General features: G+C 32.7%; 2 protein-coding genes across 2 annotated transcripts; both read left to right on the top strand.

Annotated features, from left to right (window-relative positions):
• The first annotated feature begins 4,662 nt into the window (after positions 1 to 4,662).
• Positions 4,663 to 11,981, top strand: LOC117933847 (cell number regulator 6-like). The gene is made up of 5 exons (XM_034855406.1): positions 4,663 to 4,773; positions 4,917 to 5,035; positions 7,592 to 7,706; positions 10,158 to 10,423; positions 11,510 to 11,981. The coding sequence occupies exons 2-5, from the start codon at positions 4,928 to 4,930 to the stop codon at positions 11,738 to 11,740; spliced, it is 720 nt and encodes a 239-aa protein (XP_034711297.1). The 5' UTR covers positions 4,663 to 4,773; positions 4,917 to 4,927; the 3' UTR covers positions 11,741 to 11,981.
• Positions 11,982 to 12,160: 179 nt separating this feature from the next.
• On the top strand, positions 12,161 to 13,634 carry LOC117933848 (dynein light chain-like). Its single transcript, XM_034855407.1, has 2 exons — positions 12,161 to 13,065; positions 13,372 to 13,634. The coding sequence occupies exons 1-2, from the start codon at positions 12,769 to 12,771 to the stop codon at positions 13,534 to 13,536; spliced, it is 462 nt and encodes a 153-aa protein (XP_034711298.1). The 5' UTR covers positions 12,161 to 12,768; the 3' UTR covers positions 13,537 to 13,634.
• Positions 13,635 to 14,834: the final 1,200 nt, after the last annotated feature.

Below are 14,834 nucleotides of genomic sequence, written 5' to 3'. Positions count from 1 at the left end.
AAACAGGTCTCTATTAAATAAGGTGAGGCAGATGTGACAATTGATAAGGAAATTAATGAATACCAATGAAATAATCAAATAATAAAATGAATCGAACATGATAACGAATAAATAAATGAAGTAAGATTAAGAACGTACCTTAGCAACAAGTAATAATGTGTTATCATGGAAATGAGGTTAGTTCAAGTATAAAATTGTCACATGCATATCAAAGAGCAAGACAAAAATCGAGCAATATTCATTAAGCATAACAATTGGCAATCAAAAGAGAAAACTCATATGTAGGGCCCCCACCAAAGCCCAATTTATTTTGCATGAATTAATATCACAAATTACATTATTTAGGAAATTAAATTTGAAAGAAATTGGAATTTTGAAAATTATTTGATAATTGGAATTTTTGAAAATTATTTGATAATTGAAATTTTGAAAATTAAATTTAAGAATTAGAATGTTGGAAATTAAATTTTGAAAGAAATTAGAATTTTGAAAATTATTTAAAGATGGAATTTTTTAAAAATAATAGAATAATGATAATAACGAAAATAATAATGATTAAATAAATAAACGGGAAAATTGGAATTTTTGAAATTGGAAATTAAATTTAGAAATCGGAATTTTGAAGAATTATTTAAAGATGGAATTTAAATAAATAAATAAATAGAATAGAATAATAATAATAACGAAAATAATAATGATTAAATAAAATAAATGTGAAAATTGAAATTTTGGAAATTGAAAATTGAATTTGGAATTTTGAAAAAATTATTTAAAGATGGAACTTTAAAAATAAATAAATAAATAAATAGAATAATAATAATAACAAAAATAATAATGATTAAATAAATAAATGTGAAAATTGGAAATTGAATTTGGAAATTGGAATTTTGAAGAACTATTTAAAAATGGGAGTTTTTAAAAAAAAACTAAATTTGAGGATTGGAATTTCGAAAAATTATTTGAAAATGAAAACTCAAAAATTAAATTTAAGAAAAGGGAATTTTGAAGAATTATTTGAGAATTGAATTTTTGAAAATTTGATTTAAAAGGAATTGGAGTTTCGAAAATTTATTTGAAAGTGGTATTTTAAAAATTAAATTCGGAATTGTGGAATTTTTGGAAAATTAAATTTAAAATTTTGAATCTTGGGAAATTAAACTTAAAATTAGAATTTTAGAAAAATTTTTTGAGAATCGAATTTTGAAGAATTAAATTTAAAAAATTGGAGTTTTGGAAAATTGAATTTAAGAATTAGAGTTTTGTAATCCAACTTTAAAATCAGATTTTACAAGATTATTTCAAAAATGATATATATATATTTTTTTTAAAAAAAAAGGTATAGATAAATGAGTAGATAAAGAACTTTGGAATTTTAGGAGATTTTAAATAGTTATTTGAGAATTTTAAAAAATAAAAATAAACAAAATAAATAAAGAAATGAAGCTTTTAGCATTAAAAGTTTTTTTTTTTAAAATGAATAAAAAATGGCATGGTTATTGCATGTGCATTGTTTTTCCAATCACATATGACTGTCATGATTGCCAATAGTAAAGTTTGAACAAAAATTCCACTTAGCATTCCAATCCAAATACCTTTGATGCTCAAAATGAAACAACCATCCCAAGAGAAACCAAAAGTAATTGCAATCCCAACAAAAGCAACCTTGAGCTTATGAACCAAGAGCCAAGTAACAAACACGTGGGCCAAAAGAGCTAACCCAGAAACCCAAGCAATCACTGCAGCCCAACAGCATGGGATCCAAACCAATTCGATCAAGCCCAAAAACCATCTCGAACTGATATCTACACATAACATCTCAAAATAACCCATTCAAGTCAACAATCCAACCAAAAGGAGACCCAAAACACATAATCAAAGCCCAAAATCCAAACCCAATATTGAAAATAATTATTGTAGAAATCAAAGAGGGAATAAATGAATAAATGAATAAATAAAACCTCACATTGGAAACCCTATGAGTGGAGACGGAATGCAACAATACACGATAGAAGCGGTGGCGGTGATAATCGAAGCATCGGAAGGTGGAGGTCGACAATGCTTACATCTCCGACAGCAAGATCTAGTAGGTGGAGGCCGTAATGACCAAATGAATGAAGAAAGGGGAAACGAGAGAGAGAAAGAGAGGGAAGGACATCGGGGTGGAATGTGGTCAGATTAGTGGCCGACGGTGAAAGGAATGATGACGGTGATGAATGACGATGATGAATGGAAAGAATGGGAGTCGTGGGTATGGTGTCGGTGAGGGAAGAGAATGTGAAGAAGAATGATGCCCCCCCAAAAAAATGGGTCAGCAGCCCAAAAACAAAGAAAAATGGGGGGAGGTGAAAATAGAAAGTGCCATCGAGAAAAAAAGAAGAAAGAAGAGAGTGGGGGAATGTGGTGATGTGAGGGGTATGGGGGGTGGGTGAGGGTAGTTGGAGGGTAGGTGAAGGAAGAGAAGAGAGAGGAGAGAGAAAATGAAAAAAATAAATAAAATATAAAAATATAATATAACATAATAATAATAATAATAACAAATAAAAATAAAACAATTTATAAAATAAAAAAAATTAAAAATTAAAGGGTGAGTGGACCAAAAAACACATATAATCGGGATTTAAAATTGGGCTTAAAATTAATGTAAAAACAAAATTGGGACAAATTTTGGGAACTACATGGACCCTTAATTATTACATATTAAAAATATATATATATTTATCAAATTTACTTTCTAAAAGCCAAAAGTAAAAAGTAAATAAAATTGATTCCTCAACCCAATTTACTTTGATGATGAATTTAATAATGCTAACATAATATAATCTCTTTGTAGACTAAAAATATTTTACATCACATGCTTAGAAGGACATAAGTTAAATAGGTCTCCCTTTGAGTTGGACTTGGCTTTAATTAACAATCTAATTTTGTTCTTTATAACTCGAGTCAGGATTTAAAGTACATGAAGCAAGGTAATGCAATACATCCATGACCTTGGTTGACTTATCTCAATCATTCTTCATTCACATATCATGTCTAAAGTTTGGTAAGATGCCTCAATAAAAACTTCACAAAAGCAACTTATCACTCATCAAGGCTTTAACCATGCTTAGGAGAGGATAAGAGTAGTCTGAATATCGTACACAACATCCACCTAACCTTTCAGGGGCATGGGAGGATGCATGTTCCAAGTTAGACGAAAAATTTAAAGTGTGTTTGATAGTGATTTTAGAAAATGTTTATAACATTTTTAACACTTAAATGATATCAATTTTAAAGTATTAAAATGTTTAAAAACACTTTCTAAAATCAATACCAAATGGGCTTTTAGTCTATTAAAATTTGCTACAAAAGGAGAAAAATGTCAGGGATAACTTAAAGTTAAACACAAGATGAAGGAAAACTCGAAGAGAAATTGTAACAGTCTCTTACTGATTGTGCAAGCCTTACATTGATCTAATCTTGAATTGATTTGTTTACTTATGCAAGCTTATGTGATGCTCCAAAATAGTTGTAACAACCATCTTGTTGGTACTCCATATAAATCTTTAGTCTTTGATTTTTAACAACTTAATAACATGAAGAAACAAGTGAAATCTAATAAAAAGAAAAAAGAAAATAAAAAATTTAAAAAGTTTGTTTGGTGGTGTGATTTAAAAATATTTTTCTATTTTTAAAAGTAAAAAGTATTTTTAAAAATTCATAGTGTTGTTTTGCCGTCATTATTTGTTTTCGATTTTTTAAAAATAAAGAATAATTTTTAAAAGAGTTATTTGATTAAAAGGGTTATTGAAAACCCAATTTTGGAAATCTAACTTTCCATAATTTTTTGGCCATATTTTAACTAAAATACCCTCATTCTTTTCTTAAAAAAATAATTATTCATTCTAAAACTTATATGTAAATATTTAAAATAATCAAAGACATTTATGAGGTTACTCTTCAAGAAAAAACATAGAAGAGTTGTAAGTAAAAAATGTTCAATTTTTTTTTTCAAATTCATTTTAAATAAAATATTATTAATAATAATTATTATTTATTTGTAACAAAAAAAAATGAATTATTTTTTTGTGAATATATTAATATCTATATTTTTATAAGATATACAAAATAGTATATGTTTTTATAAAAACATATAATTTATGATTTCATTATAATATTACAATTCATATTTCACTAAAAAATGATTAACTTTAAAATTTATTTATAATTATTAAATTATTTTTATTTTCAATAAGATGAATTAAATTTAATTATTCTTATATAAACTGAATCTACCATATTTTTACAAAATCTAGAAAAATTATTTTTAAAAACAATTTATCCAAAAAAAATTTTAAAATATTTTTTTGCCAAATACCCTTATTTTTATAAAATACTAAAAAATTGGCTATGTCAAATTAAACATGATTTAAAATATTATTTTAGTGAAAAATAATATTAAAAATATTATTTTCAGTAATATCTGAGATAGAGATATCTTATCGGATGGGATGAATTCTAATATTATTTTAATGAATTTTAGACTAAAGCCATTCAAAATGATTTTCGTCTTTGACACCCAACAAACTTAAGACTAAAGTCAAACTTTATATAAAGTATTGGAAAAGCAAGAAATGCCAATAAAACGGTGTCGTTTCATTTGTGATGCTATAACCCGCGTCAAGTACGAGGAAGCAACGGGAGAGCTACGAAGAGTTGACGATTGCACACAGGAGAAATCTCCCCAACTTTAGAGTCCGTGTCTCCGAAATTGGCGAAGATTTCGCAGATTTTTCGGTGCGTTTTTATTTTGAAGTTTTTGATTGTGAGAAAATGAGAGAAAACTTTGAATTTGGTCTTACGGTGGTGTTTTTTTTTTTTTTTTTCTTTCATTTTCTGAGCAACCAAATAGTAGGTTAATGGATCTGTTCTTTTGACAGAGTCGGATCAGATGGCGGAGGGGGCTGTGCATTCGCGATATGTGAAGTTGACTAAAGATCAAGGGCCTGTGGAGGAGATTAAGCCTGGGGAGCTCAATCAGCCGATAGATGTTCCTCAGGTCTCTCTTTCTCTATGTTGAGATTTATTGATCTTGACGAAACTCTTAGCTATTAATGCATCTCCATTGAGATATTTATGATTCTGTTCGTTTGGTTGCTAGGAAAAAATGACAAAAATGAAGGAAAATTGAACTTTGAAATTTAAGTTTGTGTTGATTGAATTATAGAAACCTTGAAATTGATGCTCCTTCGAGGGTAGGAACCTCATTATAGGATTGATTTTACGTCTCACGTAAACTTATGTGTAATAGTAATCCTGAATTTCACAAGGAAGTGTAATCAACTCAAAATTTAAGGTTAAATTTGAAAGAAACATCTGAATTGCTAATAAAACTGGCTAAATTTAGGACAATTCTTGCATATGCCTGAAACATATACCATATTTTGTGATGGTGGTCGTAATGTGGTGATTTGACTTTGACTTATGTAGTTCTTCGAGGCCACAATGCTTTTACCCCTTTTTTTTTTTGTTGGGGGGGGGGGGGGGGGGGGCGCGGCTTTTGGTTTGGTTGGGGCGAGAGAGGGGAGTTGGGTTCTCTTTGTTAGTTGACCCTTAGGAGAGTTGAACTGAATAAGTGGTTTAACTCTGATAACCATGACACCTAGTTGTAAATAACACTAACATGAGAATAACTTTGTAGTTCTATTTAGTTATTGAGCCATTTCCATTGGATTGAATTGTAGGTATAAGTCTAGTATGCCTCTGTACTTATGGTGCTACAAAATAAAAATCATGAAATGAAATTTGGGGAAGAATAAGAGTCCCCAACTGAAAAAATATAATGAGTAAGTGAATTAATTTAGTACTTGCAGTAAGGTTCAAAGTTCGTCACAAAAGGTGCTATAGGATTCTAAGTATTGATGTATAATTTCATTAGATGTGGGGGATGATTCCATTATGTATTTTTTGGTTCACTTGGAAAGAGAATAATAGATCTTTTGAAGGTGTGGAGCAATCTTGCATGGAGCTGACAGATATGGTCCTAAAGTCTTTATTTTTGTGGGTAGAAGGGATTTTGGGCTTTCATTGTTCTCCTTTCTGGATCTTGTAAATAGTATGAGGATTGGGTAGCCTAGCCTGTGTTATTATTTTGTGTGCTTCATGTATGCTTTGTGTGTACATGGGTGTGCCCCCTATTTTTTTGCTAGGTGCCTTTTTACTGCATCTGTTTATTTGCCTAAAAGAAAAAAGGAAAGAAAGATTTGCATGTTAATTATCAAGATACAAATAGTGATTAGTTACTCTTCCCAATTTTTCTTTCTAATTTTGGATTCGTCATGAGATTGAAAAATATTACAAAAGATACAAAACCCATGCAAAAAAACATCTTCTTTGTTGACAAAATTGTATGTGTAAAACCCAATGTATGGAGAATAACTGTAATTGATGGCAATCCAACTGAAGAATGTGGGGAAAAAAAAAACAAAGAACTAAGAAAAGAAGAAAGAAGGAAAAAACCTGCTGTAGAGCAAACTAACAATTGTAACACCTAGAACTTTCCTAAATCTTTAAAGGCCTCTTTAGTAGCAGAAATGAGAATGGTTTTCTTATCTAATAAAATGGGAACAGAAAATATTACTAGTCACTGTAGATTTTTATGTCAGTCGATCTATCGCTTCTTGCTGTCTCTGATCATGCAGCAGACTGAGTTTTTGACTTGAAAATTCATTATAATTATTTTGGGTGTATATCTACTTCACTTTTTCATTTTGTTCCAATTCAAGTTGCGCTAACCCTATCATTTGAAAGAACTAACTTTATCGTTAGGCTATATTGACTATGACTATGATCAGTCCTTTAATGCAATGTAGTGTAGCTCCAATTCAGTAGCAAACTATAAGTAAAATCAAGTTCATGGCCTAGACTCTCACCATAGGTTACATCTTGATGCATGTCAGACAAAAACTGCTTACAAGATTCTTAGAAGGAAAATTGAATCAAGTCAAACTTCTAAATTTCTTCTAATACATTTTGTTTGTAATAAAATGTTATTATCTCCCAAATAATCTTTGAATATCAACATCCCCAATCTTAATTTTTTTCCTGCTTATTGCTATATATTAGTTTCCTTCCTATTTTTTAAATATCAACTGATTTCAACTCAACTAACCCTTGTATACCAGATTTTTAATTTTCTGAAATCTTGATGTGGCAATTCAGATTTGTCCTATCAATTTTGCTCTGATTTTGGAAATTTGGATTTGTGTCAGAGGCACATCAAGAGCAGAGTAGTGTTATTCTTTTGATGAGTGTCATTGTACTTGCATATGACATATTTGGTAAATTAGGTTCAGGTTTAAATGCCAGTAGTTGATTTCTAACCATGGACAAGATTCGGTGGATGGTTCTTAACAGTATCACTGATATCTTGAATATTTTACTGATCTAGTTAGAAATAGTGGATGTGCTCTCACTATTTTATACCATTTTTTCCACTTTCTGTAGCCAGTCTGATGTCTTGATCAGCATGTATAACCTCTGTCTGGAGGCACCAAATAAAGATTATGTGAAGATATTTGTAGGTGTACTAATCATTCTATTGGTCAATGTGCAGTTAAATGTTCATAAATGCAATGAATGTGGACAACCTCTACCAGAAAGCTATGAACCTCCAGCAAATGAACCTTGGACAACTGGGATTTTCGGCTGTGCTGAAGATACAGAAAGTTGTAAGTTAACAGATCACTTTTGGGTTTGTGAGTTGACATCTGGAATAGTAATTTGGAATCCATCTTGTAATTTTTCTGGCACCTATGATAATCACCATTTTGTTCTTCTAGAAATATTTGTATAAAAGTAACTTAGTACTTTTTATAGTAAACATATATATTAGAGTAAGGAAGAATAAGTGCGAAGAAAGAACACTAGTTTCACGAAGCACTCATATACAAGGGGAAACAAGAGAAAAATAGGACAAGAAGAAACTTCAACATACCAATCTTGAAGGTTTCAAAATTCCCTCCAAATTCTTCTAGGGTATTTGCCCACAATTCTAAATCATCCTCCTTGTTGGCTGCTGAATCCCACATAGCATCCACTTCTATTCTGGAAGCAATGAGATCAAGCACCCTCTGTAAATTAATGATCCACCAAAGGCCAGATGGTGGAGGTGGCATGCTTTATAATAGTTGCGCAATCTCCCACCATCTTTTAACTTATTGATTACATAAAAGTGACTAGAGTACTCCAGGAACATCTAGAAAGTTTAACTGGTAATGTTCTGTTTTGTTTCTGTTATAATGTTAATATCCTGCATGATTAATGAATATTTCACCAAACAACCCACTGCTTCCCATATTGTTTATTATTCTTATATATGATTTTGGCTTATGGTTTGTCAGTTTCATAACTCCTGCAAAATGAGTTGTTCCTGTTTCCAATTGTTTGTCATTTTATTGAGGGTAATGTTAACATAGTATATTTTAGAATCCTTTCCTGTTAGACAGTTTTTGTCCAGATATTTTGTATCATTATTTCTGCCAGTAGTGGGCACAAAAAATATCATCATAATATTGATGATCTATGAACAGTCTGCTGTATGCTATCAAAGGTACTAGTCAACGTGTTTTAGTCAGTTCCTTTGTCTGCACTTTGAAAATTGACTTGATAAAAATTATTTGGATATTTGCGTGCCTTATGTTTCTGGTTGAAAGCCACAAGTTAAATCTAGTTGAAACCTAAGCTCTTTCATGTGCCTGATGGTTCTGTCATAGTATAGATCTTTATTGTGTATAGTTGAAATGCATACATCTAGTATTTTTATTTTGTCATAAATCTTTAGTATAATTTTTTTACTTAGGTTCAAATGCAATCTCTTTTTAATCAGTAGGAAATCATAGCTTATATGGAATGATATTTTTTCAAACTATTTCTTTGTAATTGGCCAGAACTTTCTTTTGGCTTGTGATGACATAGCTTGTTGCTTGTCTTGTGCTTGTTTGTAGTTGAGAATTAGCATTTCACCCTTGCATGACTTCATACTCTTGCATTGTTCTCTTTTTTACCACACACACACAGATTCCAAATCCTCAGTAGACTCTGCTGAGGATGGTTTTGGTTTGTTTGACTGTGGTTCATGAATGTGGTTTTAGCATCAGCCTTCATCAACAAAAGGACCAGATTATTAGATAAAAAATTAAATCTTGCTCTTGTATTGATGCCATGTCATCCAGCCAGTTTTCAGTCTTTATGTACCTCATTGGGAAAATTTGGCACTAATATAGAATTTGGTCCATGGTCAAATTTTTTACTCTGGAGAGGCCATGCTATACAAACTGCAAAAAGTCAAAGCTTTCCTTTGATCCATGGTCAAATAGAGTTTTTTCTATGGGCAATTTTTGAACCCCTTGAGGGGGTAGAGAGGCAATGTGTTAAATCTTTTCTTCTTCACTACTTAGGCTCAGCTTAGGACTTAAAGTTCTGTAAGTGTTTCTAACATTCTATGTTTGAATTGAAGTTGGAAATATTTAGTTAGGAGGTAATGTTCAAGGAATTTAAGAGCTTGTTGTCACAGATCAGGACCTCATGCAGATCTATACAAAATTGGGGTGGATCTGTATCATTATTATGGATGTTGCATGGTGGTCATTTCTTGAACTTTTAGATTTTTTTTGTGGCATTGTTTATTGTTTATCTTTATTGTCTTTTTTACTCTGAAACAAGTCATGTCTTAGGTCTTGAGTTGGATAATATGTATTTGAAAGAAGGCTAAAACTGATACACTGAACCATGATTGAGAAATATTAGTGAGGGTATTGCTCTAGAAGGGGGAGGAAGGGCAAAGTATGTTGGAAAATTAAGAAAGCAGGTGATGTCCATTATCAATACAAGATTTGAAATGTGCAACTTTAACTATTGTTAAAACTTGAACGTTAATATGATCCAAGAGATAATCAACTGAATTACACATGGATTTGGACAGGCTGGATTCTCTAGCTGGATATATGTTGCCAATTCCAGATGTTTGGGACAAGACACTGCAAATTACTATTTTTGTTGCTGTAACTTCTATAGACGACTTGTCTTGACATATTGTTTTCCTTACCCTATTGTAAATTCTAATTCCAATTTTTCATTCTTCTATAGTAAATATGAATATTAAAATCCTCCTCTTCTTCCAGGTTGGACTGGACTGTTTTGTCCATGTGTTCTTTTTGGACGTAATATTGAGAGCTTGAGAGAAGACACTCCCTGGACCACGCCTTGCATTTGCCATGCCATTTGTATTGAAGGTGGCATTGCACTTGCAATAGGGACGGGGGTCTTCCATGGTATCGATCCAAGGACATCATTTCTCATCTGTGAGGGTCTGTTGTTTGCTTGGTGGATGTGTGGCATATACACTGGTCTAGTTCGGCAATCACTACAGAAGAAATATCATCTCCAGGTGATCCTGATTTCCCTGTGTCACAAGGTCCCTGAAATATAATAATTTTTCACTTGAAAGGCACTTATCAGACAATCATATGACTTCTTACATTTAACCACATGCAGTATCTACAGAAAGACATGCTGATTGATTCTTTTCACTGAAGAACAAAATCATGAAATATTTTTATTTCTATAAAACATGTCATGCACTGAATCTCCAACTTTGCTTACTCAAAAGGAAAAGGATTTTTCTTGAAACCAACCCTTGTCTCTTTGTGCAGTCAAAGCTCTTTGCATTGTTTTGAATTTGGGCAATTCTGGCCTCTCCATTGTTAAACCAACCATAGTCTTTAGTGAATTACATATTGAGACTGGGGAAAATTAAGAGTCATGCTTAAGGGTGGCTCTTAGCTGAAAATGTTCGATGGTATTTCTGCTATTGGAGTACCTACAATCTCCTGAAAGCATCTGGTCTTGAATTTTGATTCTATGATTATGTTCTTTTTCATGATGCATGTTTTAGAACCATCCATGATCCCTAATCCTGTTAGTTTTGTAATGAAAACCATCAAGGCCTAACAGTTGCATGATCACTGTTTCCATCCATCACAGATGTGGTAGAACTAATTTGTGGAATAACCCATTCTCAAAAGGTAAGAGGACAAATGGCAATTGCTCATTTTAGGAAACTCCAGTGTTTACAGAGGATGTCATGAGAACAGCTGAAAAGTATTAACATTTTCCTGTGTGTGGAACAGCAAAAATTTTGCTACACCATCTTGAATGCAGTCAGAATGACAGGAATGCCATATCTTATCTTGGAAGATATTACCCTGTTATGTGTCCAAAACCAAAACTTGCAGCATCTTATTTGATAGAATCAAATTGATGAACATTATTGAATGTACTGAAACATATGGGAACCTGTTAAAGGATTCATTCTTGAAGAATCAGAATGAGGGGCTACAGATTGCAATCTGCATTTGGCCTTTTGTATTTTGTGCCGTTAAATGGTTTGGATTCTGGGTTTTGAAGAACAGATACCAATTTCTTCATTTGTTCTCGGCTGTTTAATGACATACACCTTTTGCTGCATTTACAGAATTCCCCATGCGACCCCTGCATGGTCCACTGCTGCATGCACTGGTGTGCGTTATGCCAGGAGCACAGGGAGATGAAGGGACGCCTCTCAGAAGACCTCGTCATGCCAATGACCATTGTCAACCCTCCCCCGGTTCAAGAGATGAATTCCGAAGAAAACAACCAGCAGGATGCTGCACCATCCTCTGCCAAGGGCACTGAGCACACCCATTTGGAAATGCAGGCTCTGTAGGACCACTCAAACACATAAAACACAATAATATTTATGGGGATTCTGTGTTGTGTTGCTCATGTTTGTAGGAGTTTTGGACGACATTTGTACAGAGCTGGATTGATGAGTGCTTCAGAGACCTAAAACCCCAGCTCTTCTTGATACCTAGAAGTTTACATTTATCAATTTAGATACCTTCTTGTTAGGGGCTTGTTGGAAATGGCATGCATAGTATACGCCCTTTTTCTTTTTGGTTGCGTTCTCCACAAAGACTACATTGGACTTTGATTCGATGTGTATATCAATCTTTAAAATTTTAGTGAATTAATAAAAAAGGCCGCACCGGCTTTTAGCCTTCTAATTTATTGAAATATTGTGACTGGACTCCACTAAAAGGTATTTTAGAGTCCTAGCCATTCAAATTGACACAAGTTCCCAGGTTCAGTCACTTGAAAAAGCCCTTGACCAAATTGGAACTTTGTTTTCAAGACGTTGGAAGCGACCATTATAAAGAAAACATTCTGGTGTCACTTATTTGAAGAAAGCTACGAACAACATTAATAGCTTTATTTTATTTATTTATTTATTTTTTTAGAGCCTTTTAGTATTAATATTAATAAAAGTGGACACCTACTAAAGAGCCTTTCAGTGGTCATTTATATTGATTATGTTCATTCTGCATGCATATGTTTTTCGTTTTGCAATAACTCAATATCGTGCAAATTGTGCAATACCCATAATTCACGTGATTTAATAAAACCGACCATTTAGGAGTAGTGTCTGCATAAGATCCAACGGTCAGAAACTCCCCATCCATAAAGGTAGGTGAGATGGCCCATATGCAGCCGTACCTGATTATTTTCCCCCAAAAGGTCGCTTTCTAAATTATAAATTTTCACTCACGCAACACAAGCCGGTCAAAGACTCAAACCTCACCATTTCAAACATTTCTGCTCTCTCTCTCTCTCTATACATTTTTTTTTTTCTTCAGTTTTTTCTTCTCTTACTCTTCTCTCCATTTCTTCAGCTTTTGTTTTTCTGTCCCTTTCATGGAGAGACCAGAGTCAGAGGGCTTCGGAGGAAGAAGACGGAGACCGGTGAAGAACGAAGTCCCTGTCAGGGCGCAGCGCCCTCTCCGGCGCACGTTATCCCTGCCTCCAGCGGCGAAGCCTCCTCCTCCAGAGGTGAAGCTCGAGGCTGTGGCCGTTGATTTGAACGTGCGGTTGAGATCCGCCGACATGTCCGCTGCAATGCAAGAGCGTGCGTTCCGATACGCTAGATCCCTCCTCGATGCCCACTCCGATAACGTGCCTACTCCCACGCACCTAGCTATGCGTCTCAAGAAGGTACGTTGATTGAAACCTCCACCGTTCGATTAGCCTAGCTGTAATCTGGACCGCTTGTTTGATTGACCGCTAGTTGTCTTGCGAATTGCTTTATTCTTGCACGCAAGTTTATATCTAGTATTGTGAGCCTGCCAGATTTTTAATTAGAATTTCCATACTGGTATATATCTTGTAATATTTTCATATTCAATTTACACTGACGTTTAATTTATATATCTATAATTTGGTCCCATTAATGACCATGATTAGGCAAGAGAGATTAGGCTAGGCATATGGATTCATGTGGGTATGCTTTCTTTGTTGCAGGAATTTGATGCATTGTATGGCCCAGCATGGCATTGCATAGTTGGGAAGAGTTTTGGGTCATTTGTGACTCACTCATCCGGTGGATTTGTGTATTTCTCCATTGACAAACTCTCTTTCCTCCTCTTCAAGACCGAGGTTCGACCCATCATCAAGTCTCCTCCATAGCTGAAATTCAATAATACTGCATACCATATCTTGTAAACTGCCCTTTTTCATTGTTGAATTTTGCGTGGAGAATGGAATCTTTTGTTATATATGGTTAAGTCTCTTTGAGCTTTTTGGTGTTCACATAATTTGTTTCCAGAACTAGAAATGAAATCATCCTTCATCTATTTTTCTATGGATAATTAAAATTGATGGATAACTTTGGGTTTTTTTTTCCCATTTCATTCACATTTGAAATCAGGGATGATAATGAAGCTGGTTTTTTCGAGTGTCCATCATGTTCTGCCCCTACAGCTTAAAATTTAAATAAATAAATGGGTTTGAAATGAGTTATGGATATTTTTAAAAACCTAGGATGGGTGAATATTTTTAAAAACCCAAGATGGGTTTAGGATAGATTCGGTATTGTCTTGTTCTATCCTGCAAGATTATATATAAAATTAAATTAAATTAAATTTTTTTATTTTTAATATATAAATAATAATGATAATAGTAAAATATTTTTCTATAAAAGAAGTTATAAAAAAATATAATAATATAATTATTTATAAAATATATTTATTTTAATGTAATTACAAAAATTAAAATTAATTTTAAAAAATTTAAAATTTTTACAAAAAAAGTTAAATGTGGGGCATGACACTAGCTCCTTTTATCCCTCATCCTATTTAATTTTTTTTAATGGGACAAAGATGAAAATTATTTTAAATAGGACAAAGTATAAATGCACGTTAAAATTGTGGCGGTGATACATATTTAGAAACCGAATTTTCAATCTATAATTTTAAATGCAATTTCAAATTAATGTTAAAAAATAACGGCTACTTTTGAGCAATATTTTCAAGAACATGTGGAAATCCCAATTTGACCGGAATTCCATTTTCTGAGAATGAGATATTGATAAGATCTGTGTTCCCTTCTTGGTCAGAAGATTTTGGCGTGATTGAAGGTCCCAAGTCCTTGATAGGACCCTCTGCAGGCCCTTCAAATCATGCACAACTACTACATGGAATCTGACCGATTCAAAACGGAGCACAGAGTGGAAACTGATTAGGGTTCGAACTTGAACTGCTACTCGCCTCACCTAGAATTATTTAATGCTAGAGCTCACTTTTGATTTGTTGATAGTAGAAGACATGACTAAAGGATTGCCGGCGCCGGCTAAAGAATATGAAGATTATGTAGAGAACATGAGACTTATTGGCTCAATTTGAAATTTTCCATTTACTTTTCTTTTTCTTTTATTTAATTTTATAAACAAATATTTAATTATTTCAATAAATGAAATAACATTATTT

This window comes from Vitis riparia, chromosome 16 (assembly GCF_004353265.1).
Source record: "Vitis riparia cultivar Riparia Gloire de Montpellier isolate 1030 chromosome 16, EGFV_Vit.rip_1.0, whole genome shotgun sequence".
NCBI classification, from domain to species: domain Eukaryota; kingdom Viridiplantae; phylum Streptophyta; class Magnoliopsida; order Vitales; family Vitaceae; genus Vitis; species Vitis riparia.
The sequence above is the reverse complement of the archived record's forward strand: the minus strand, read 5'-3'. Positions and strand labels throughout refer to the sequence as shown.

Excerpts from the sequence above, each read along its gene's own strand:
- LOC117933848 (XM_034855407.1), top strand. The coding sequence starts at position 12,769 with ATGGAGAGACCAGAGTCAGAGGGCTTCGGAGGAAGAAGACGGAGACCG. Across the intron at positions 13,066-13,371 it reads TAGCTATGCGTCTCAAGAAG|GAATTTGATGCATTGTATGG; the intron begins GTACGTTGATTG and ends TCTTTGTTGCAG.
- LOC117933847 (XM_034855406.1), top strand. The coding sequence starts at position 4,928 with ATGGCGGAGGGGGCTGTGCATTCGCGATATGTGAAGTTGACTAAAGAT. Across the intron at positions 5,036-7,591 it reads AGCCGATAGATGTTCCTCAG|TTAAATGTTCATAAATGCAA; the intron begins GTCTCTCTTTCT and ends GTCAATGTGCAG. Across the intron at positions 10,424-11,509 it reads AGAAGAAATATCATCTCCAG|AATTCCCCATGCGACCCCTG; the intron begins GTGATCCTGATT and ends CTGCATTTACAG.